Source organism: Mandrillus leucophaeus, unplaced genomic scaffold (genome assembly GCF_000951045.1).
Source record: "Mandrillus leucophaeus isolate KB7577 unplaced genomic scaffold, Mleu.le_1.0 Scaffold129, whole genome shotgun sequence".
NCBI lineage: Eukaryota > Metazoa > Chordata > Mammalia > Primates > Cercopithecidae > Mandrillus > Mandrillus leucophaeus.
This window is the reverse complement of record NW_012101243.1, coordinates 619,037-643,808: the sequence shown is the minus strand read 5'-3', so window position 1 is coordinate 643,808 and position 24,772 is coordinate 619,037. Positions and strand designations below refer to the sequence as shown.

At 48.5% G+C, this 24,772-nt stretch overlaps 1 protein-coding gene across 4 annotated transcripts in view; it reads left to right on the top strand.

Moving 5' to 3' along the window:
- EPB41L1 (erythrocyte membrane protein band 4.1-like 1) overlaps window positions 1–24,170 on the top strand; it is a 155,980-nt gene extending 131,810 nt beyond the window's left edge. For 2 of the 4 annotated variants that reach the window (XM_011972367.1, XM_011972364.1), the window contains 7 exons: window positions 3,684–3,788; window positions 5,773–5,856; window positions 10,288–10,374; window positions 11,175–11,258; window positions 13,356–13,436; window positions 13,770–13,886; window positions 20,687–24,170. In XM_011972367.1, the coding sequence (XP_011827757.1) occupies window positions 3,684–3,788; window positions 5,773–5,856; window positions 10,288–10,374; window positions 11,175–11,258; window positions 13,356–13,436; window positions 13,770–13,886; window positions 20,687–20,695 (567 nt within the window). In that variant the 3' untranslated portion in view covers window positions 20,696–24,170. The remainder of the gene's footprint in view (window positions 1–3,683; window positions 3,789–5,772; window positions 5,857–10,287; window positions 10,375–11,174; window positions 11,259–13,355; window positions 13,437–13,769; window positions 13,887–20,686) is intronic. The other 2 variants (XM_011972365.1, XM_011972366.1) reach the window with 2 other exon arrangements.
- Window positions 24,171–24,772: the final 602 nt, after the last annotated feature.

Sequence of the window (24,772 nt, the reverse complement as noted above, 5' to 3'; positions counted from 1 at the left end):
CTAGAACCAGAAGCCAAGTTCTTTACAAATCTTTCATGGGTATTAGGTTGGTCTTTAAAAAGAATGTCATGAACCAGCCAAAAATGTGTGTGTGGTGTTTAATCCCTGACAGGCCAGTTGAGAGGTATGTATGTCGGACAAGAGTTGCTGGTTCCCTGAGGCACTGCCTTGGCCTGCTGTTGTCAATTACACTGATGGGACCAGAGCCTCTACTCTCTGACCTGCCCGTGGTCTACTCATGGAGCTCAGGGTAGAGCCAGCGTAGCACTCAGCTCCCAAGAAGCTTGTGCCCAAAAGGCCTGACCCCAAATTGCTCTTCTCTCTAGTAGATGCTGACCCCTCCCCCGGAGACTCAGTGGAATTGACAAACATGTTGGCTTCCTCTTTTGTTCCTCAAAGCTCTTGGCTCCAACCTCTCTGCCTTCCCTTCCTGGGTCTCCCTGAATCCCTGGATCTCCCTCCTTAGTTTCTGTTTCTCAACACCTGCCTGCACGGATGGGCCTGGGGTCCGGGCTTCCATCCCTGCCTTTCGTGCAATGCTGCTTCCAATAAGCTCCCAGATCCAATACCCTTGGATGGAGCCTCCTGTCCAGGACTCACTGGCAGGACATTTGCTTTGTACTTGCTTGTGCCATCAGTGTGAGACCCTCAGAAAGGGGCATCTCCACTCTTGAGTCGTTTTTGTTTTTTTTAAGCTTGTTATGATTTCAAGGAACCTTTCCTGGGGTGTTTTTCATTTCCTGGTCTGCTCTTCCATTCGGGATGTCAACACAGCCCCAAGATTTCTCCTGACATTCACCGTCTTGATTTCTCTTTCTCTCTCTCTCCCCACCCCACATCCCCATTCTTTTGATTTTATCTGGCCATAGAGAGCAGGGCTGAGGGAGGGCTCCGAGGAGAAAGTCAAACCACCACGTCCCCGGGCCCCAGAGAGTGACACAGGCGATGAGGACCAGGACCAGGAGAGGGACACGGTGTTCCTGAAGGACAACCACCTGGCCATTGAGCGCAAGTGCTCCAGCATCACGGTCAGCTCTACGTCCAGCCTGGAGGCTGAGGTGGACTTCACGGTCATTGGTGACTACCACGGCAGCGCCTTCGAAGACTTCTCCCGCAGCCTGCCTGAGCTCGACCGGGACAAAAGCGACTCAGACACTGAGGGCCTGGTGTTCTCCCGGGATCTTAACAAGGGGGCCACCAGCCAGGATGATGAGTCTGGGGGCATTGAGGACAGCCCGGATCGAGGGGCCTGCTCCACTCCGGATATGCCCCAGTTTGAGGTACAGTGGAGCTTCCTCAAGAGCCGGGCCCGCTGGGCACCGCATGCTCACAGGGCCCAGGACTACCTGTGAGAAGACCGAGCACCCAGCCTGCAGCCTGAAGCTCTGTCTCGTGTTGCATGACTGCCCCTCCGCAGAACAGCATGGTTCTGTGCTCGCATGTTTGCCATCTCGGTTTACCCCTAACATGTGCTCCTTGGCGTTTTAACCCTGTGACCCCATTGCTTGCTGAGGTCGAGCGATGACAGGTAGTCTGGTCTTACTTGACCCCCCCACCCCCACCTGTGTTGCATGGCACCTGCAGAGAGCATGCGTCTCTGGACTCTTGGGGGCTCCTGCAGCCTGGTCTGAAAGCTGAATGGTTTTTCCTGATCCAGGCCCAGGCTCGTCTCTCTGGAGTCTGGGCTTCCCAGGGAAGGGGAAGCAGTTTAAATCCATCTGGCCCTGGGGTCTCAGGGTGGTAATGGAAGCTCCTGGAAGAGAGGAAATGTGGTCATTGAGGAGGGACAGACTGTCTCTGGGCCTCTCTGTGGTCTCCTCTGCAGAGCTGTGAAGGGATTTCTCTAAGGCACATCTGCCCATATCATTCCTTTGCCCCCTCATGTCTTTTAGACCCAGCCTCCCTCCTACATTCTCCTTTCCCCAACGTTCCCAGCATTGACATACAAGCTTAGCCACTCCGGGCTCTCACTTCATGCTATACTCTCTGAGCAGGTTTTTTTTCTCCCTTTCGGTGCCTTACAAACCTATCATATTCCAGGACCAAGTTCAAATGTCAGTTTCCCAGCAGGGGCTTGCTTTCCTGACCACCCTGGGCAGAAGTATTGCCCCCTTACCCCCTTGCCCTGTAATGCCTATGCTCCAGCACTATCCAAAGTGGTCAGGTCAGTGGCTGACGAGCCTGCTCTCCTACCAGGTGGCAGCTCCTCAAGGCCTGACATATACTAGGCACTAATAGATGATTAACTGGATGAATGGCTGGGTTACAGGGTTGCAACCATCTATAAGAATCCCCTTCAGCCAGGCATGGTGGCTTGTGCCTGTAATCCCAGCTACTCAGGAGCTGAGGCAAGAAGGCAGGGGGGATCACTTGAGCCCAGGAGTTCGAGGCTACAGTGAGCTTTGATCATGCCACTGCACTCCAGCCTGGATGACAGAGTGAGACCTTGTCTCTTAAAAACAAAACAAAACAAGAAAAAAAAAAAAAAAAAACCGGCCGGGCATGGTGGTTCACACCTGTAATCCCAGCACTTTGGGAGGCCAAGGCAGGTAGATCACCTGAGGTCAGGAGCTCGAGACCACCCTGACCAACATGATGAAACCTTGTCTCTACTAAAAATACAAAAATTAGCCAGGTGTGGTGGCACCCACCTGTAATCCCAACTACTCGGGAGGCAGGAGAATCACTTGAACTCGGGAGGCAGAGGTTGCAGTGAGCTGAGATTGCGCCATTGCACTCCAGCCTGAGCAACAGAGCAAGACTCCATCTCAAAAAAAAAAAACAACAATCAGACGCTCAAAGGTCATAGTCATAGCTGGCCATACCCAAATGGACCCCACATACTCTCTACTTCGCCCGTCCTCAACAAACCCTCTTCACTCGTTGACATCTCCTGCCTGGATATTGCAGGCCTCCAAGCATATGTGGTTCTTGCTGTAAAGAAGAGTTCAGGCCGGGTGCGGTGGATCACACCTGTAATCCCAGCAGTCTGGGAGGCTGAGGCAGGTGGATCACTTGAGGTCAGGGGTTCAAGAATAGCCTGGCCAACATGGTGAAACCCTGTCTCTACTAAAAAACACGAAAGTTAGCTGGGTGTGGTGGCGTGGGCCTGTAGTGCTAGCTACCTGGGAGGCTGAGGCAGGAGAATCACTTGAACCTGGGAGGCAGAGGTTACAGTGAGCCGAGATCGCACCATCGCACTCCAGCCTGGGCGACAAAGGGAGACTCTGTCTCAAAAAAAAAAAAAAGAATAGAAAAGAAAAAAAAAGAGTTCGGCTGAAGCAGCTGAGAGGTGGTGAGCTCACCAGTGAGGTCATTCAGGATTCGTTGACATTATGTATACAAGCAAAACATTTAGCCTGGGGCCTGGCATATAGTATGTTAATAAAATGGTAGATGTTCTAATAGTAGCCTAAAAAACAACTTATAGCCACCATGAGGGTGTGTGGCACAGGGGCGCAGGGCAGGCCTACCTGGTCCTGGTGATGGTCCTGGCTCTCCTTGCAGGCTATTTGTCTATGATATCACACCACGTCTCTTTTACCCGGACCTGAGTACCCTTCCAGAAATGTGGCCAGCTGTGGGGATAGGAGATAGCCTGCAGACCCCACACTGCAATTGCCTGTGAGCAAGGGTCATGCTAGGGTTTCAGTTACAGAGCATTCTCCCTCCTTTTCCTACAGCCCGTGAAAACGGAAACCATGACTGTCAGCAGTCTGGCCATTAGAAAGAAGATTGAGCCGGAGGCTGTACTGCAGACCAGAGTCTCCGCTATGGATAACACCCAGGTAACCTGTGCCTTCCAATGTACCCTAAGCAACAGGTATTGGGCATTTGGTGATAGGGTCCCCACTGCTGTGGCCAAAACCCTTGGCCAACCCTTTTAATCTCAGCTTCCCTGGAACCCACATTTTAATCCTGATGCTCTTCTGTGCCTCAGTGTCCTCCCTGAGCTCTGGGAAGGGGTGACGGGTAAAGCAGATTCTTGTCCTGGGCAGACCATACCTCTTAAAGCCTCCATTTAGCCATCCGTAAAATAGGAATGACCCTGTCTACCCCTTCCTCCTGGGCATATTGGGAGGACTGTACTGGCTAGTGGATTGGGACCTTGATGTTCACATTGCTTCAAGGAGTTGGAGAGGTTTCTTGAGGTATCCTAGGAGCTGCTTGGGGAGAGAAGAGGGAGAGATCCCAATTCAGCTTCAGTCAGAACAGCTCACCTTGGGTCATTTTTTATGTATTAGAGTTCCACATCAGATCAGTAAAATGAGCAAAGTGAAAGAAGAAAACCAAAGATCATGTGTCTTGACAAGAAGCAGCACCCTGACCACCTGGAGAAAGCCATCAGGCATAGGCACAGGTCCACCACTTCCAGTCCATTCCCTGCACTCCTTCCGTGCTTTTTAGACTTAGGAAATTAAGATTGAGGGTCTGATAGATGCCCTCTTGGTTTTTCCTGGCCAGAAGAGCTACAATGCTAGGAGCTTTTTGGCTCTGAGGCTAACCTTTTTCTCAAGAACTGAAATTAGACCAGGCACAGTGGCTCACACCTGTAATCTCAGCACTTTGTGAGGCCGAGGCAGGCAGATCACTTGAGCCCAGGAGTACAAGACCAGCCGGGGCAATATAGTGAGACCCCATCTCTACAAAAAATACGAAAATTAGCTGGGCGTGGTAGCACATGCCTATAGTCCCAGCTACTCGGGAGGCTGATGTAGGAGGATCGCCTGAGCCCAGGAGGTCAAGGTTGCAGTGAACTATGAGCTAGGATTGCACCACTGCATTCCAGCTTGGGTGACAGGGAAAAAATGAGAGACAAAGAGAAAACTGAAATAAGACATAAACCAATACAACATGGGCAATTCTTTTGTTTCCAGAGTTTTTTTCTCCCACTTTTATAATGATAGTAGGAGTTTATGAGGCCGCCTACTACAGGTCAGGACTCTTGAGTTCTGATGAGCTGTGTGACCTTGGGCAAGCTGCTTTCCCCCTGACCTGTTTTGTTTTAGTAATACGTGTTTCTGTTGTGTTTTCCCACAGAAAAGTATAAAGAAACTAAAATTGGCCCTAGATCCCACAGCCCAGTAACCCTTATCGACATAAAAACAAAACAACAAAAAAAAGTTTATAGTTATACAATTCAAGCAGAAAAAAATGGGATTTTTCTTATATTACCACCCAGAAAAATATATAAGCCTATTCCAACACAGATACCTACATCTCTATATACTTAACAATGTTTACACAGAAGCGATCATTTTCTTACACCTTACCTTTCTTCTGAGTAATTATTTTGGAGATCGCTCCTTGTTGGCCTACATAGACCCACCTTACTCTTGTTCATCTCACTTAGGAGGCAAATCTTGATTTATTTCACTGTCTCCCAATGGCATGCCTTGTGGTTGTTTTTGTTTCGTGCAATTCATGATCAGCGCTGCCGTGAATTTCCTTGCTGGTATTTCTCGGCGAGCTTTTCAAAGGTTATATCCAAAGAGTCAGTTCCTAGGGATGGCTAGGTCAAAAATCACACTCATTGCAATTTGGATAGAATTTGCCAGATAGTCTGAAATTATTTTTTCTTTATCAGATACACTGGTTGAAATGTAATGAGGGCCTGTTGCACCTCTGTGATTTGGTCTGTGTGCAGCCCCCTGCCAGTGATGTTCACTCACACAGCCTGTCACTTTGTAACTGGGAGGCCGTGAGCCCAGGTGACAGATGCTGCAGGTGTACCCGGCTCTCCCCAGCTCTAACGACTCCTCCTCTGGTCAGCAGGTTGATGGGAGTGCCTCAGTGGGGAGGGAGTTCATAGCAACCACTCCCTCCATCACCACGGAGACCATATCGACCACCATGGTAAGTTGAACCCAGGAGGCTTCCCTCTCTGACCAGCCCCCTGCCCTGCCAAACAGCCAGCGGACAAGCTAACATCGCCTGGCTGATTCAGGAAGTTGTGAGCTGCCCTTGCTGTATCAGGCATGGGACATAAGTCAGCGGTTTATTGTCTGGGGCTTTACTTGCCACAGGACATAGAGACAGGCCTCAGTTTTCCAAAGTGAGTAATGTGGGTGGTGGAATCCCTGAGTGTCAGTTATCTAGACCATCTCAGCCGCGGCAGGGAGAGAGAGAGGATGGTCCTCTTTGGTTATTGGCACCCACGAATCTCATCTTGCATTGAGATTTCATTGGCTCATCTCACCTCCACTCTGAAGGTGAGGCTGGAGTCCTTCCTGTGGACCCATCCTGGTGGCTGCACATTGTCTCTTGTCTTAGACCACTTCCTTGCCTTGGTCAGTAGATGGCGTGCGGTGACCCTAAGTTGGAACAGGATTTTTGGGACCACCCCCCTCACTGAGGGACCTCATGGTTCTGCTACTTATTTGCTGTCTGACCCATGAAGGAAGACCCTTGGCCTCAGGTGTCCTCATCTGTAAAATGGCAGTAATCCCCATTCTGCAGTTCTTAAGAGACCCCGGCAATACTAGATCCTTTCATGATTAAACAGAACAGATAGCATTCAGCACACAGGTTGTGGTTCCAGGCAATGTGCTGAGACTCCTGAGTGGATCATCTCAGTGGATGCTCTTCCCTCCACAACCTTTACAGATGAGGAAACTGAAGTTCAGAGAGGTAAAGCGACTTACCCAAGGTCACACAATTAATAAGTGGTAGTGCCAGGTTATCCACAGGCGTTCTAATGCCAGGAGCCCCACTTTCAACCCCAGCCACTCTGCTCTGCTCCCTTAATCCTGACCATTGTGAACATCGGCCACATGGGGCTGGGGCTGCAGTTGCGGCCGCTACTCGGGCTAGGAAAGGTAGCAGTGCTGGAGCCAGATCTATCTTGAGCCACTGAGAAGTTGTTTTCAAATGCTTTTTCTTGCCAACCCCCTGACATATACATAGGAAGGGAATTCCATCAATCTAGACTAGCCAGCAGGTAGGTTTTGAATACACAGAAATTTTAAGATCAATAAGTCCAAACTAGTTACCAGCTTGCACACCTTTCCCTGGTCACTCAGTTCCTCCTCTCCCCTCAGTCCTTCACCACGTGTCATTGGGATGCTTGTAGGGCTAAATTTAAATCCATGCGTATGGTGAGCAGGCACTTATATCATTCATTTACTCATCCATCCATCCATCCATTCATTCATTTGTTCCAAAAACATTTATTAGTCTCTACTATCTGCCTGGTATGGGGGATACAGTTGAAGAAACTATACTGCCTGCTGGGATTCATTCATTCAAATGATCGTCATGAGCACCTTTAATGTGCTGTGCCCCTGTATTTAGGTTCTGGGCATACAGTGGAGAACAAGGCCCAGCTGTCCCACTTCCTGGCTGGATGACCTTGGGCAAGTCACCTGAACCTCTCCAAGCCTCAGTTTTCACTTCTGTAAAATGGGTGAGGGTAGAGGGCAGTAATAGCATGTGCTCAAAGGGCTGATGTGAGGGGGAACCAAAGCAATCTGTGCAAAGCCCCGAGAACAGTGCCTGGCACATAGTAAGTGGTCTGAAGATGTGAGCTGCAGTTACTTCTTTCCTGCCTTCATGGGATAGGATAATAACACTCTCCTAGGGGCCATGAGGAAGGCAGCTATGGGGTGACAGCTCTGCCAGGAGGAGCCAGGAAAGGCTTTCTCTAGGCAGGGACATTTGAGTGAGCTATGCTTGAAGGATAAATTAAAGTACAGTCCCAGGGAAAGGCATTCTAGACAGTGGGAAAAGCAAGTGCAAAGGGCAGAAGGGAAGAAGCATAGCATTTGGGGAAGGGCCAGTGGTCAAGAAAGCCAGATGTCAAGCACATGGAGGAGGAGTCGGGGGTGAAGAGCTGGAAAGGAAGTCTAGACCAGAGCTTGATGGGCCTCAGATGTCATATACCAAATTCAAACTTCTGTCATGTAGACAATGGGGAATCACTTAAATTTTTTATATTAGGGACATGATGTCATCAGATACGTGTTTCTGTGTTTTAGAAAGATTATTCTAGCAACCTCTGTGGATGAGGGACTTGAGCAAAAAATTCTTCCCTCCTTCTCTCTCTCTCCTTCCTTCCACAAGTGTTGATTGAACACCCATGATGTGTATAGTTCTGTACCAGCCACTGTGAATCCAGCTAAAGAAGGGAACATCCCTGAGATCTGGGGCCCACATGCCACTGGGAGAGACAGAGAGAGAAGGCAGGGAACCAGCTTAGACGTTGGTGCCCAGGCTGGGTTGGGGCTGGAGTGCAAGGAGGTAGATGCAGAGAAGGGGTCAGAGTTAAGGGATGCCTGGGGGGAGGAAAGCCCAGGATTTGGTCGTTGGTAGGATGTTCAGGGGACAAGAGGAAAGATGAGCTTGTGACACTGTTCACTAACCAGTGGTTCTCAAAATGTGGTTCCAGGAACCTGTTAGCAAGGCAGGTCCTTTGGACTCCTCCTTAGACCTATTGACTCGGAAACTCTAGGGTGGGGCCCAGCAGTGTGTGTTTTTCCAAGCCCTCCAGCTGATTCCTCTGCTGATATAAACAGAGCACTGGGGGAAAGTGCTCTTTAGTGACAAGCATGTGTTGGAAGTGGAAGAAGCAGTGAATTCCGTTCGAGATCGGATGAATCTGAGGTGCCTGTGGAACATTTCCAGGGGAAAATGTCTAGGACACAACCGATTTTAAAGGCCTAGGGTCCAAGAAAGATCTGGGCTACAGGTGAAGGGATAGGGGACTTTGACCTCCATGAGGCAGCAGAAGCTGTTGAGTGGCCGAGGTGGCCCAGAGAGCGGGTGGCAAGTGAGGAGAGCCTGAATGTGGAGGAAGAGAGGGCTGAGTTTGCCTTGGTCAGGGAGAGAAACTGCTCCTCCTAGAGGCAGGTGATGGGACTGGCCAAGGATACAGGAGAGGAAAGGAGGAGCAGAGGGTGCCTTGTTTTGAATGACTGAAGTCCCTAGTGGTGGCCTCTGTTTTCAGTGTGAAGGTGGAGGTGAGGCTTTGCCCTGGGAAAGACAGAACAATGAGAGAATAAGAGGCTTTAAGGAAGAACTTCCCAGAATGATGCTAGGATTCAGAGGGGTTAGTGTCTGTTAAGGGGAAAGGAAGCATTGAGCCTGGAAGCTGCCCTTGGAAAGGCTGCTGCTGGGCCATATTCTGGAACTGCAGGTGCATCTTGGAACGTGCTTTGTGGTACAGTACCAAAGAACCAGGCTGCTGGCAGCCTCAGCTGGATACAGGTGTGGGAGCGGCAGGGGAAAGTCAGTGAGTTTCTGTTCTCACCTGCCCCTTGGTAGGCAGAAGTTCAGATCTAGTGCCATGCCCGGACCAGAACAAGAGGTCAGGCCACTGAGGACCTGCAGAATGGACACAGTTCTGGGTCTCTGGACAGACAAGGCTGAGCCCTGAGATGGTGCAGAAAGTAGGAGGTAGAAGCAGGCAGCTGGGCCCTGGCCAGATCAGGGGCAGTAAGTCCGGGGACAATTCCAGGAAGATCTAGCAGTTAGAATTTAAGGTAGGGCCAAGAGGGCTGTTTGAAGGGAAAGATTCCCAGGGGCAGAGTGGCGTGCAGAGTGTGTCAGACTTGGAGTCAGACAGCATGGAGTTAAGTTCCAGCTCTACCACTAGCTTGCTGGGGGACTGAACACTTAAGTTTCTCTCACCCTGCAGTTTCTCATCTGCAAATCAGGAATATTAAAAATAATGCCCTACCGGTGTTATGAGAATTAAATGAGATAAGGCATGTAACATCCTTAAAACGATGCCTAGCACATAGCAAGCACTCAGAAAGTCATTATTATTATTATATTCTAAATAGCCAGCTTATGCCCCTATATTTATCCTATGTATTCTGGTTTGCAAAACCTTTTCTACTCCATTGGCTTCATAGGTTCTCTGTGGGATTGGGGCAAGGGTCCCGTTTTACAGATGAATCTGCAAGGCCCATAGAGAGGAAGTGGCTCTGCCCCAAGTCACATGGCTCGAAGGTGGCAGAGCAGGACATGAACCTGAATCTGGCAACTCCTCTGCTAGTGCTTCTGGAGAACAATGCCATGTCTTGAGCACTACAGTGTTCCTAACGCCAGACAGTCTGTAAATGTTGGTTGAATGAGTGACTCTGCAAGTGTGCGAGTGAACGAGTGTGTGCCTGAGTGAGCAAGGGATGAGTGAGAGGAGGCAGAACTGAACGATGCCTTCAGTCCTTTGCTTCTACTGTTTCTACTCAACCTTGTGGTCGTGATAGCTACGTGGCCACGTGCTCCGGCCATGCTGGGGGCCCACCTGGCTGAGAGCTGGCCATCTGAGCACTATTGTTTCCCCAGGAGAACAGTCTCAAGTCCGGGAAGGGGGCAGCTGCCATGATCCCAGGCCCACAGACGGTGGCCACGGAAATCCGTTCTCTTTCTCCGGTAAGTGGGCAAGGCCAGCTCAGGCTAGGGGACTCCACACTGAGAATATGGGCATAGACCCATGTATGGCTGGCAGGAAGTGCAGTGTTGAGCCCAAAAGGCACCCTTCTAGGTGCAGAGCCAGGAAACTGGACCCTTTTCAGTTGCCAACAGAGCTCCTTGGTACCTGCTAGAATCTCATGAGTGGCCCTCTCCCCTCCGCCCACACATGTAAGTGGGGCATTGGTGGCGTGTGAGGGTGAAGTGGCCCCTCACCTTGGTGGTGCCGCTGATGGTTCTTTTGCGTCTGCCCTCCCTACTAACCAGGAAGAGCAATGGACTAGGAGGCCAGAGGCTTGGATTCTGGACCTGCCTCTGTTGGTGCCTGCCTGGTGACCCTGAGTCTGTCACTGTAGGGTCTCTTTCAGCTCTTGCATTCTCCAAGTCTGTGGTTCTCATTGTTTAGCTCCGTAGAGAGCGTGCACCTGGCTATGACAGATTGGGGCGTCAGGAGGGCTGTGTTTCCACCTTGGATCCCTTTGGTCATTCTTCCATGATGCCAGGATTCTTAAATTATAGGGTATTGTTAGGATTCTGGGCCTCAGGAATCTCAGCGTCTAGGAATCTCAGATTCCAGGGTTTGAGAATTTGTTGGGTCTAGGTTTCTGAAGATTCCAGTATTCTTGAAATCTTAATGGCTCAAAGCATCTTGGCTTTGAAGTGTCACCTTCACGGGGCCCTTTACCCCACCCCGCCCCCACCCCTCCAGAGCCCAGTGTCCTTACCTGACACCCTGGGTGGGGGGTGGTTATATTCTGCAGATCATCGGGAAAGATGTCCTCACCAGCACCTACGGCGCCACTGCGGAAACCCTCTCAACCTCCACCACCACCCATGTCACCAAAGTGAGTAGCAGCAGGGTGCCCCATGCCCCCAGCCGAGCTGTAGGCGAGAAGGTCATGACTGTTGTTCAGCTTTGGCTTCGCCATCTGTAAAGTGGGCAGAGAAAACCTGTAGTGTTTACCAGTTTCTGGAATACTGTGCGCTTTGTCCTGTGCCACATGTTGTTCTAGGCACGGGCCCTTCCCACACGGTGTTGACAGCCAGGCTAGAGGGAACAATACTCTCCTCTTTGAAGTAACTGTGAACCATGGCGTGTGCACCTTGTAGATGGAAAATGCTGGAGGAATCTAGATGGGGTAACATATGAGAGGCCCTGCAAGAATCAGGAAACATCTCCTAGAAGAAGTAGGGACTGAGTAGAGTCTTGGAAAGCCAGGCAGGACACCTGAGGGAGGAGAAGACAGATGCAGGTGTTCTATGCAAAGCAGAAGAGGGAAGCAGAAATTGTGTGTTTGCTTATTTGTTTGTTTGTTGAGCAGATGTTAGTGAGTGTCAACTTTATTTGTGTTGGCCTCTGTGCCAGGATGTAGCCATAAGTGAGGCCTGTTTATGGGACATGAGAATCACATGTAGGGGGTGTATCTGGGAAATTAGGTTGTACTGGGGACAGGGAGGTGGAATATAGAGCAAATAACAAATACCAGGACACATTTGACTCTGGAGGATCTGGGCCTCAGGGAGATTGGAAAGCCATGAAGATTTTTAGATTGGAGAGTAACCCATTGAAAATAGGTTTAAGGAGAGAATATCAGATCCACCAGGATGTATAGATAGGTGGGTGAAAGAAGAGGGAGAAGTATGGAGAGAGATGAATAGTAAATAACTCAGGCCTGATGGGGAGGGCCTGGACCAGGGTGTGAGTCAGAGCCCAGGTGGGAAGAGGTAGGGACAAAGGAGGGAAGCCTTCCTGGGTGACCCAGCAATAAGGACAAGGGCTAGTTGGGAGGCAGGCGGGCTGATGCGTCCATACCTATGTGGCCAGGAGGAAGGCAGGAGGGCGCCTAGCCAGGGCTGGAGGCCTGGAGCAGCCAGGTTGATGAGCCATCAGAGGAGAACTCTGGTCAGTTGCACCAGGCCTTCATGCACAGACTGTCCTGGCCTCTGCCTGCGCCTCTGCAGGATTCAGCACTTTCTCACATACCCCACAGAGAACCCACTCTCAATAAAAACATTACTGAGCAATGTTGACTTCTCTGAAAGCTTTATGGGAGGTTTTACATCCCACGCCCACAGCAGACAGTTCAGGAAACTCTTCTTCCCAAAGTCCCTGCCAACTGGGAGCCCCCTCTTCTTTCTATCCACTCCTGACTCCAGCTGGGATTCCCCACAGACACTACCCTGCTTTAACATGCCAAACAATTAGGTCCCGCCTCAGCTATTACTTCGAAACTTGTCCAAATCCTATGCCTTCAGAAAACAGCAGAGGTCATAAGTATCATCAATCTAATTTTCTCTTGTAGTATTGTTGGAAGTCGTTCAAGGCAGAACCTTGTCACCATTCACATTTCATTCATGTGTTCATTCAACAAATCTGCATTCAGCACTGCCCTGGTTAGACTGGGTGAGGGAGTGGGAGAGGAGGGGATACAGAGATGAACAAAATACAGACCCTGCCTTCAAGAACTGGCAGCCTGGTGAGGTGAACATGGCCACAGACACACATATGGTCGGCACCAGGCAGAGAGGTCCAGAACTGTGAGAGAGACAGACTCAGTGCTCAGGGAGTACCAAGGCAGGAAGGCAGAAGCATTGCCAACCAGGGTCTGAGAGGCAGCATTGGAGCTGGGCTTGGAAGACCTAGATGGGGTGGTTTGGTAGTTTTGGGGAGTGGTGGCAGCCAGACAAGATCTGCAGTTCAAAGTCCAAAACCAGAAAAGAAAAAATCTGAGGAAGTCAGGAGAGAAGGTAACTGCTGAAGAAAAAATCTGAGGAAGTCAGGAGAGAAGGTAACTGCTGAAGAGAAAATCTGAGGAAGTCAGGAGAGAAGGTAACTGCTGGTTCTCAACCCTGCCCTTGAGAGATGATTTGGGTAGGTCCCCTCTTGAGGCTGCTGCCCCAACAGGACCCAAGAGTGACCTCACCTCCCTCTCCCTCTGCAGACTGTGAAAGGAGGGTTTTCTGAGACGAGGATCGAGAAGCGAATCATCATTACTGGGGATGAAGATGTCGATCAAGACCAGGTATGGGGGTAGGAACCATTCTTCCCAGTGCCACTGCCCAGTCCTCAATCCCTCCTATGTCGGGTTACCCATGGATGGCTACGCTCATGGGCAGAGAAGGTGTCCACTTCTTGCTGACCCTGTTCAGATAAGAAACCCCCAAGGAAGGGGCATTGGATGGGAGGCAGAAGGAGCCAGAAGAGCTGAGCTGTAGTCTGTCCCTTTAATTGTTTGACTTTGCCCCTCCCTGGGCCTCAGTTTCTCCAGCTGTGCACTAGAGGGCTTGCTGTTCTTCACAGTCTGTCTCATCTTGGATATTTCATGGTTCCTTCCTTTGCTGTTCTTTACCACCAGGCTCTGGCTTTGGCCATCAAGGAGGCCAAACTGCAGCATCCTGATATGCTGGTAACCAAAGCTGTCGTATACAGAGAAACAGACCCATCCCCGGAGGAGAGGGACAAGAAGCCACAGGTAAGGCTCCTGAGGCCCAGCAACCATGAGAGAGAGGAGGGATCAGTAGCAAGATCCTCTGAGGGCTATTTCCATCTGAGAACCCAATGGCTTGACTCGTAGTGCAACTTTGACCCGCCCCCCCACCAGCCTTCCTGATTTGCTGATTTGGGCACCTCCCCGAGAGACAAGTCCGTGGGGAGAGGAAGGAAGCCTGGTTCCTTGGCTTCTTTGGGGTTTCAGGCTCCAGATCCAGAAAAATAAATCCAGAAGTGGTTAAAAATGTTTTTAAAGGGAGGGAAATGGAGAGAGGAATGACAGTGGATATTGAGGTGGGACAAATGGAGGCCCTCATTATCTCCTTGGGCATTGCCTATAAACCAGAAGTCAGAAAAAGTCCTACTAGGCCCAGTGCCACATTCCTGGCCCTGAGTCTCTCTCTCTATTACAAGTCACTGAATGTTGTTAAGGGGACATGATGACCAGAGCCCTTGATCTCTTCTGTCTTGCTTGATTGCATTTTTTTTTTTTTTCTTTTTGAGATGGAGTCTCTGTTGCACAGGCTGGAATGCAGTGGTGCAATCTTGACTCACTGCAACCTCTGGCTCCTGGATTTAAGTGATTCTCCTGCCTCAGCCTCCCGAGTAAATGGGACTACACGTGTGTGCCACCTCACCTGGCTAATTTTTACATTTTTAGTACAGATGGGATTTCACCTTGTTGGCCAGGCTAGTATCAAACTCCTGTCCTCAAGTGATCCACCTGCCTCAGCCTCCCAAAGTGCTGGGCTTACAGGTGTGAGCCACCACACCTGGCATGATTGCATCTTGACTTCTGAGACCTGCAGGGGCCAAAATCTTAGGGAACCTATATTCTCCTGTTTAATTGTAGGCCATCAGTGCTTTGGTGAATAAGATAAATAAGAAGATGTTGGGGCAGATAAGGCTTTTAGCAGCCTGAATTAGGGGAGAGGTTCTTCTGGGCCCTCTGGAAATTTACCAGATCTTATCAGATCTGTAAAACAAAATCCCATAGACATTGAGTTGGATAAAATAAGCCAGGCACAGGAAGTATAAACTGTATGATTCCATTCATAGGGAGTCCAAAAGCAAACAAAACTAATCTACAGTGTTGAAAATCAGAATATTTCTGATTTTCTATCTGAGAAAAATACCCTTCTGATTTTTCTGTTACTTCTGGGATGCAGTATTCACAAGGAAGAGGGAAGGGCCACAAAGGAATCTTCTAGGGTGCTGGAAATGTCACTATTTTCAACTGGGTAGGTTACATGGGTGTGTAGATATAAACACATTTATAAAATTCTTCTCACACTTAGAGTTGTGCACCTCACACATTTCACGAGTTCTACCACAATGAAAAAAAATCCATCTCAAAGACCCCACAAATATAACCGCTGGTCTCCTTTTTGCCCTTTTCCTTGAATGAATGAAACCAGTCTTTTCTAGAAAGATACAAGAATGTTTCTTTTCCTTTGATTACCAGACCCCTTAATGTCAGAAGAAGAAGCACTGAAACATTTTCCTGCTGCTTTGAAAGGCTGCTAACCTCTGGTCTGGACTAGGGCTGTTCAACAGAACTCTCTGCAGTGATGGAAGTGTTCTTTCTGTGCTGTCTGGGATGGTAGTCGCTAGCTGCACGTGGCCACCGAGGACTTGAAATTGGCTAGTCTAAAAAACATGTGCTTTAAGGGTGAAACACGTGCAGGATTTTGAAGATTTAATATGAAAAAAAGAATATAAATGATCTCAATAATTTTTACATTGGTTACATATTTAAATGATAAAGGATACATCAGGTTAGGTAAAATGTACTATTAAAATTAATTTCACCTGACCAGGCATGGTGGCTCACACCTGTAATCCCAGCACTTTAGGAGGCTGAGGCAGGTGGATCATCTGAGGTCAGGAGTTTGAGATCAGCCTGACCAACATGGTGAAACCCTGTCTCTACTAAAATACAAAATGAGGAGTGGGGGTTCGTGGGTGCCTGTAGTCCCAGCTACTAGGGAGGCTGCGGCAGGAGAATTGCTTGAACCCGGGAGGTGGAGGTTGCAGTGAGCCAAGATGGCACCATTGCACTCCAGCCTGGGCAACAGAGTGAGACTCCATCTCAAAAATAAAAATAAAATTAATTTCACCTGTTTCTTTTTAAATCGTTTTGAATGTAAACTAAAATTGAGAACTTTGATTGTGAAATTAAAATTTTCTATTTATCTAGAAATTTTTAGAAAGACAGAAATATATAGAAAATTTCAGAAATGTTATCTAGAAAATCTGTTATCTAGGAAAAAAAATTATTTTTTTTTGAGATGGAGTCTCACAAAAAAAATTATTTTTTTTTTTGAGATGGAGTCTCACTCTGTCACCCAGGCTGGAGTGTGGTGGCACAATCTTGGCTCACTCCAGCCTCCACCTCCCAGATTCAAGTGATTTTTGTGCCTCAGCCTCCCAAGTAGCTGGGAATACAGGCATGTGCTACCACACCCAACTAATTTTTGTATTGTTATTAGAGACGGGGTTTCACCATGTTTGCCAGGCTGGTCTCGAACTCCTGACCTCAAGTGATCTGCCTGACTCGGCCTCCCAAAGTGCTGGGATTACAGGTGTGAGCCACTGCACCCAGGCCTATCTAGGAAAATTTTAAATTTCATATGTAGTCCACATTCTATTTCTACTGGACAGCACTGGTCTAGAAGTGTAGGTTGGCCATGGGTGCAGCCTACCTCCCAGCCTTCCTCAGACTTTACAAGTGATTGCCATTCCTATCCCCTCAGTTTTTCAATCATTCTTCCTTTATTCCTCCCAAATCTCAGAGTGGTAGAGTGTAGGCCACTTGCTAAGCTGGGTGTATCACCTGGGGAAGCCTGTTTAAAATACAGGCACTAGAGAACCCTCTCCATAAACTCTGATTTAGAAAGACTGGACTGGGACCTGGGATCTGCGTTGCCTGGGAATCTTCATTTCTACCGTGGTCCTTAGGGAGTCCCCATGCAGCCAGGTATAGGAGCCACTGATGCAAAGAACTCTGTACTGGGAATGCAGGGACCTGGCTCTAAAGCTATTCCACTGACTGGTGTGTGACAGTAGGTCCGTTTCTTCCCGAGTCCCAATGAGGGACTCGGTTTCCTCATTTGCAAAATGAAGAGGTGGAGCGAGCCCCCTTCCAATTATAGTCCTCTGGCTATTTGCTTTCCTGGGGGTATCTGTTGTGTGTTTCTCATCCCTTCTCCATTCCCTCTTTCATGCCTCCTCATCTTCCCCAGGGCATTCAGAAACAGGCCCCCAGGCTCCTGCCTTCCCGTTTCCCTAGCCATTCAGAGCTCTCGTCCTGGCCTCCACATCCTGCCCCTCCCCCGCCCCCACCTCAATGCAGTCTTTCATATCTGCCCACCTCGCTGCTCCCTTTGCTGTCTCATTCCCTCCTCCTCGCCTCTGTTTAGTTCTTTCTTTGCTGCCATTGCCCCACGCACCACCATGCACCATCTCTGTCTCTCTTCTGGGTTGTTCTGTAAAGGTCACCTTGTTTATGTTGCCCTGGCAAGCCAGAAGTTTCTCTCCCTTGCCTTTTCTGCCCACATGCTTTACCAGTAGTTATGCTCAAGTAGAACCCACATCTGACTCTTAATACAGTCAGACTCATTAATTCTGGAAGAGGTCTCCTCTGAATTTGAAAACTCCTTTTTAAAGTGCTTGGAAACATTGGCTTAATGGATGGATGCCTCTTGGTACCCCAAGGAAGAGCTCTGCACTCCTGCAGAGTCTCAAGCCCTGCCCTTTATTAGCTGTGTGACCTTTTAGCAAATCATTTAAACTTTTCAGCCTATGTTTCTTTGTCAGCCAAATGGCAGTGATCATCACAGTAATAACAATCGCTATAATTTATGGAAAGCTTATGCTGTGCCGGGCACCAGGCCGTGCATTCAACACAAGTACTGTTACCTGCTCATTCATTTTACAAATGAGGAAACTGAGGCTCAGAGATGTTAAGTGGCTTGCTCACAGTCATGAAGCTGTGAACATGATGGATTGATTAGAGAGTGAAACCCAATCTGTTAGATTCCAAAACCCAATGGTCTTGACCTCACCACACTCACTTTTCATAACATCTGTCTCCTAAGGCTACCAAGATCATCCATGCAGCATGGTAGTTAGCACAGTGCCTGGCACATAGTGAGTGCTTAATAAAAGTTCATTATGACTACTATTACTATTAACTTGAAGTAGGCTAACAAAATGCTGCACGCAGGGACTGTGCTGTGCTGTAATAAACCAAAAAGAATAAATCATAACACTGTGTTGTTTAGATGTCTTTGGTACTTCTGAAGTGTCTATGGGCTTATGAAGATATCCCACATACCCAGAATAATGATTACACTGACTTATAGGACAGCCACTTCATTAATTGATGCACAAACTTAAAAGTGCAGCCTGTTACTGTAAGGAAAAACAAAACAAAAACCAATGCCTGGTTAGGATGTAGCAAAATTGAGTAGAAAGAATACTACTCAATTTTGACCAGGGGCCAGGCGCAGCAGGTCACACTTGGAATCCCAGCACTTTGGGAGGCTGAGGCAGGAAGATTTCTTGAGCCCAGGGGTTCAAGACCAGCCTGGCCATCATAATGAGACCTTGGTTTCTAGAAAAAGTTTAAAAGATTAACTGGGTGTGGTGGCTGGCACCTGTAGTTCCAGCTACTTGGGCAGTTGAAGCAGGAGGATTGCTTAAGTCCAGGAGGTCGAGGCTGCAGTGAGCTATGATTGTGCCACTGCACTCCAGCCTGGCAATAGAGCAAGACCCTGTTTAAAAAAAAAAAAAAAAAAAAAAAAAGAGAAGGAAGGAAGGAATAGATGGATACACCTAGGTTTTGGAGCTAGAAACACCTTGGTGGCTGTTGTGTCCAGAGGAACCTCTCTGACCTCAGTTTCCTCACCTGCAAAATGTCATTAATGTAGAAATTGGAGTTGCTGTAATAACTAAACAACACCTGTGATATACTGCATCTGTGTCTTGCCTACAGAAGGGGCTCAGCAAAGTGAACCTGTTTCCTTCTCCCTCTGAGGTTTCTCCATGTTTAGAGGTTGATGAGAGCACTGAGAAAGTCAGACCATAATTGTCTACCACCAGCCTGGTGCCTGAAGCCCTGTCTCCATGAGGGTGTTTATCTTGCTGGTCTTACTCTTCTCTTCTCTCCCCAAATCCTCCAGAAACATCTGTCTGTCTCTGCTTCAGTTGACTCTTTGTCTTCCTTCTTAACGTTCTTCCTTCTTGAAGTTCTTGCTATGAGTGTGGAAAGTCACCCATCTCACACAGAACCTTTTCCCTTCTCTCCCTGCAACCTCGCAGGTCAGACGTCTGGTTTCTGCTCCATCTTCTTCCACTGGCCCACTTCCTTCAAAGAAGACCTGTCTCCCAAACACCACCAGCAAGAGGGCAGCACTTGCCCATCTTCCTGACCTTACAAAATTTAAAGGGAAAAAATTGACCTGTTTCAAAACAGGAACCTTGGGCTCTAGCCTTAGTTTTGCCAACTTGCTAAGCCTGAAGCCTCTGGGCCTCAGTTTTTCTGTCTGTCAAATGAGCCAAGAAAGATCTGTTTTCTATGATTCCATTAGCACTTGACTGTATGCAAGTAGCAGAAATGATGTTTCATCTGTTAAATGGTTTTGAGTAGTTGCTGTGTGCCAGGCACAGTGTTGGACACTGGAAAGACAAGAGTTAAAAGACAGCCCTTGCCCTCAAGGAGATCAGAGTAGTGTGTGGTTAAATTAACAACAGCAACAATCATCATAATAAGAACAGCCAGTATTTATTCAGCACTTATTATATGCTGGGCCCTTGCTTTAATTCCTCCCTATAATGGGAGGCAGAACCCATTTTACAGAGGAAGCAATTGAGGCTTAAAGAAGTTAAGAAACTTGCCAGGCACTGTGGCGTGCACCGGTAATCCCAGCTACTTGGGAGGCTGAGGCAGAAGGATCACTTGAGGCCAGGAATTCAAGGCTGTAATGTGCATTGATTATGCCTGTGAATAGCTATTGCACTCCAGCCTGAGCAACATAGTAAGACTCATCGCTTAAAAATTTTTTTAAAGGAAAGGAAGTTAAGAAACTCACCCAAGATTACAGAGCTAGCTGGCCCATAGAGTGCAGAGCCTGCTCCCTTAAACACTGAGTTTTGGAGCCAAACCTGGAATCCAGGCTCCATTTCTTTATTTAATCACTGCTGTCTGTGGTTTAATCTCCAGGACACAGCTAGCCCACGGACAACAGAAAGGAAAAACAAATGAAAAAAGAACATCTGCAATCGTGACTAAACATTTCTTAGAGCTGACAAAAGATAGGAAGAAAAAGTGAAATGATGATGATCTTAGCTTCTTGGTGTTAAAGGACATTTTAACACATTTTCAGGCCAAAGTAAAAGATTACCACCTCCCTGGAAACAAGTGAGCAAACACACATGGGCTCTGGAATCCGACAGATGTGGGTTCAGTCTCTGCTGCCACACACAAGCTGTGTGGCTTTGGAGTGCAGTGGCCATTCACAGGCATGATCATTACATGTTACAGCCTCCAGTTTCTCACCTCAAGAGATCCTTCTACCTCAGCCTCCCAAGTAGCTGGGATTACAGGTGCAAGTCACTCTACCTTGCTGAGTCACAATAAAGGGCATATGGTAAAGGGTAGCAAAAACAACCTCTTGCCATGTATTTAAAAACAAGTGACCGAAGTTGCTAACTTTCCTTGTCCTCTTCCTTTTCCCCCACTCCCCACTCCCTATTCTACCCCATGCCTCTGGCTTCCAGGAATCCTGACCTCTGTGAAGAGATCCTGGCATTTCTGGTCCAACCCAAGCCAGAGAACCATTAAGAAGGGGCCTTCATTCTGGATTCTCCGACGCAACACCGACGTCCCAGCTGCGACGTACTGTCACTGATGAGAGACTGGGAAGGGAAAAGCATATATATATAGATATATAGAGATATAGATATATATACAGGAAACACCGCGTCCTTGCACTGCTGCTGGGGCTGGCAGAGCAGTTGGCCGACGGCAACAACCGACATCTGAACACCTACATTTCCTTTGCAGACAAATTGAAGAACTGGTGGGATTTTTTTCAAGAAAAAAAAATTATATAATAACTATAATCCCTTGCTCACTCCTTTCCCCCGCCAAATAAGAAACGCAAGCCAGACCACGATGATTGTAGAAGTCCCTCCCACCCTGGTTCTGCACGTTACAGTTAGCAGATGAGCAATTCCATTTGTTCTTCTCCAGCATTTCTGAGGCCCACTTGAATGCAAAGGAAAACACTCGCGCAGCAAAGCAAGAGAAGTCGCAGCAGCAAGACACGCACAGTCAACCATTTTCCGAGAAAGAAAGAAAATTCCCCACTTGGAAAGAAAGAGGAAGAACACTGGATTCTTACTTTCTGGATCTTGACACTGGGCTGCAAAATTCACCTGCCTCTCTCCCACCTCCCCTCACCCTCAACTCTCAATGTCTTGCTGTCATTTTCTGTCTCGGCTCCCTCCTCCCCCTTCCCCGACCCTACACCCCTCACCCTCTGTGTCTGGGTCCTGCTGAGGGCCACTGCAGATGACTCTCCTTTGAAATGAGAAAAAGAAAAGAAAAAGCAAGAACAGAAAACGAAGCCACAGGAAGGGAAGTAGACATTGTATGTTTATGGTTTCTCATTATGAAGGTGCAGCTTGTAGGAGGTTTGTACGGATGTGCTTTTAAGTTATGTATATTGCATATAACAGGAAAAAAATATTAAAATAAACAGTGCTGGTAAGTATGAAGCTGACATTCTAAAATTATAATTATCTGACTGTGATTGATGTATCCTGAGGTTCCTAGATCTCACTGAACTGGCCCAGCTAAGGAGACCTGGACTCTGGGTGTGGGTTGGCTCACAGTAGGGGCTGACGGGTTCAGTGTAGTAATACTGTGTGTGGTGTTTGTAATTGGTTGATTGGTGGGGAGGGGTGGGGGCCCCTAATGGAGAGGTGTGGGTTTGGCAAGAAAGAAGCAACACAGATGTTGTCCCCAAAATGCCGTTCGAGACACCTTCTCCCTGCCCCCCTGGTAGTAGCAGTCAGGACCTGGTCTGTGCTCAGGTACCGGGTCCCAATCTGGGACTCTGCTGCTGAAGTTGCCACAGTAGAGGTCCCTGGCTTAGTCCTTATCTCCCTGCGGGGCTTGCCTTGGTTTTCAGTCTTTTCTCTCTCTCTCTCTTTTTTTTTTTTTTTTTTTTTTTTTTTGCCACATCCTGCCCTTCCCTGACCCCATGGTAATAACCAACTCCATATCCAAAGGGAGGTGGTGCTCCCAGCCATTATAGAAGATGATGGCTTTAACCTGACTGTCTAAAAATTCCCAGCTCAGCCTTTTCCTCTACTTTCTTCCTTGTTCTGAATCATTTCTTCTTCTCGGGCCAAAGTAGCTGTGGTAAGGAGGCTGCACGGGGCAGACCCTGAGAGATTAAAACTGCATTTGCAAAGGCCTCCCCTGTCCCAGGACAAAGTTGAGAGTGACGGGCAATGTTGCTCAAAGGCTCCAGCTCTGCATAAGACCTTGGCTTGGAGACCTCCCTCTTAATCAACATCTGATCTCTGAGCTTGTACCCAGAAATTGCTCCAAGACCACAGGAGCCCTTCAAGAAGCTCACATCAAAAGCTTGGCATTGCCCTCTGCCACACATGGGCTTCCTCAGGCTTGTCTGCCACAAGCTACTGCTCTGAGCTCAGAAAGTGCCCCTTGGTGAGGGAGAATGTCCCACTGCACTGCTAATTTCTCACTTCCATTTTACCTCCCAGTCCTCCTTTTAAACCAGTTAATAAATTCATTCCACAACTATTTACTGATTACCTGCTTGTGCCAGGGACTATTCTCAGGCTGAAGAAGGTGGGAGGGGAGGGTGGAGCCTGAGAAGCCACCTGAGCCAGCTTTATATTTCAGCCATGGCTGGCCCATCTGAGAGCATCTCCCCACTCTCGCCAATCTATTGGGGCATTGCCCAGGGGTGCCTCCAGGCAGCCCAGGTTAGATGCGTCCCTTTGGCTTGCTTGTCAGTGATGACATATACCTTAGCTGCTTAGCTGGTGCTGGCCTGAGGCAGGGCAGGAAATCAGAATAGCATTTGCTTCTCTGGGCAAATGGGAAGTTCAGCGGGGCAGCAGAATCAGCGGCATCCCCCAGGTGCAGGCCGGTGAACCCACTCCAACTCCCCCTGAGTGCAGCAGCACACTTTCCATACACCAGGTTCTTTCTACAATCCTGGTGGAAAGCCACAGAACCTTCTTCCTGCCCTTCTTAACTTGAGAGCTCCCACTCGTTCTGGGTCAAGAGCTGGAGTGGTGGCTCCAATCCTCTCTGGGCCACTTTGGTCTAGGAACTCATCTTTGCAGGAACCAGGAGTCCTGAGCACACTGGACACACCTCAGAGGGAGGATCCTTGTTCTGGATTTTGTACCTGGCTTCAGGGCAGGGATGAAGTGACCAGGCTTAGCTTGTGGAGTTTGTGGGCCACCAGGGCTTGGGGAAATTGCCATCCTGTGGATGCTCTGACCTCCCTTCTACAGAGACGCAGGCAGTGCCACTAGGGAGGAGGGGACCTGCAAAGCTAGAATCTAGGGCACTGTTTCCTCCCCATCCTCCTCTTTGTAGAGAATAGAGATGTTTGTCTTGTCTGTCTTCAACCTACTTTTCCTTTTCTCTTTTTCGTTTCTCATCCTCTCTGTGCTGCCTCTCTACCCAGGAGGCCATGTAGCATAGTGGAAAAAGTCCCTAAGGGCGGTTAGGAGTTCTGGGTGACCATCCTGGCTCAGCTCCTAACTCACCATGTGACATCAGGCTATCCCTGTTCCCCCTCTTGGGCCTCAGTTTCCCAACTTGCAAAATAAGCAGAAAGAACCAGATGCTCTCCAGGGTCTTTTTCTACTCTGCCATCTCATGGATCTTCATTTTCTCTTGTTTTGTTTTCTCTGGATCTTTTCCATCTGAGGGTACAGGAAGTGCCAGGACCTGTTTCAGTTTTTGAATCCTGCAAGCACATTCCAAGACTGGCCTGAAATTGCATGAGCAACATCACTCGAAATAATTTTTTTTTCAAAAGCACCTTAACAACCAATTGCGATGCTGTCCTGTTCCTTTTTACTCACACCCTTCTCTCCTCTCTCGTCCCCATGCTCCCCCACCTCAGTGCTCCGTGCTGTATGCGTGTGCTCTCTGTTCTTGTATACTCAATAAAAGTGAAATAAATGTGTTTGATGCTGAACCATACTCCCTTGGCATCTCTTCTCTCTCTCTCACTGTCTCTCTCTGACCTTGGCTACTGGTACAAATTGGCATTGTGGGAAGGGCTAAAACTGAAGTGGAGACATCCCAACTTAGAACATGTTTATTCAACAAATGTTTGGAACTCAAGGTGGTACAGGCCTTGGGTGACTCTCCAGGCACAACACAAACAAGACAAAAGTCCCTGCCCTTCATGAACTCACAGGCTAGTGGAGGAAACAGATGCCAACACAGGCAAACAGTTGGTTACAGAGCGATCATCACTGGGAAAGAAATATATAGGGAAAAGGGAAGGAGGGTCACTGAAGGAGACCACTTTAAATACGGTGGCCAGGTAAGGCCTCCCTGAGGAGGCGATCTGTAAGTTGAATGAAGAGAAGGATCAATTGGCCGGGCACGGTGGCTCACCCCTGTAATCCCAGCACTTTGGGAGGCCGAGACAGGCGGATCATGAGGTCAGGAGATCGAGACCATCCTGGCTAACATGGTGAAACCCCGTCTCTACTAAAATAATACAAAAAAATTAGCCGGGTGTGGTGGCGGGCGCCTGTAGTCCCAGCTACTCGGGAGGCTGAGGCAGGAGAATG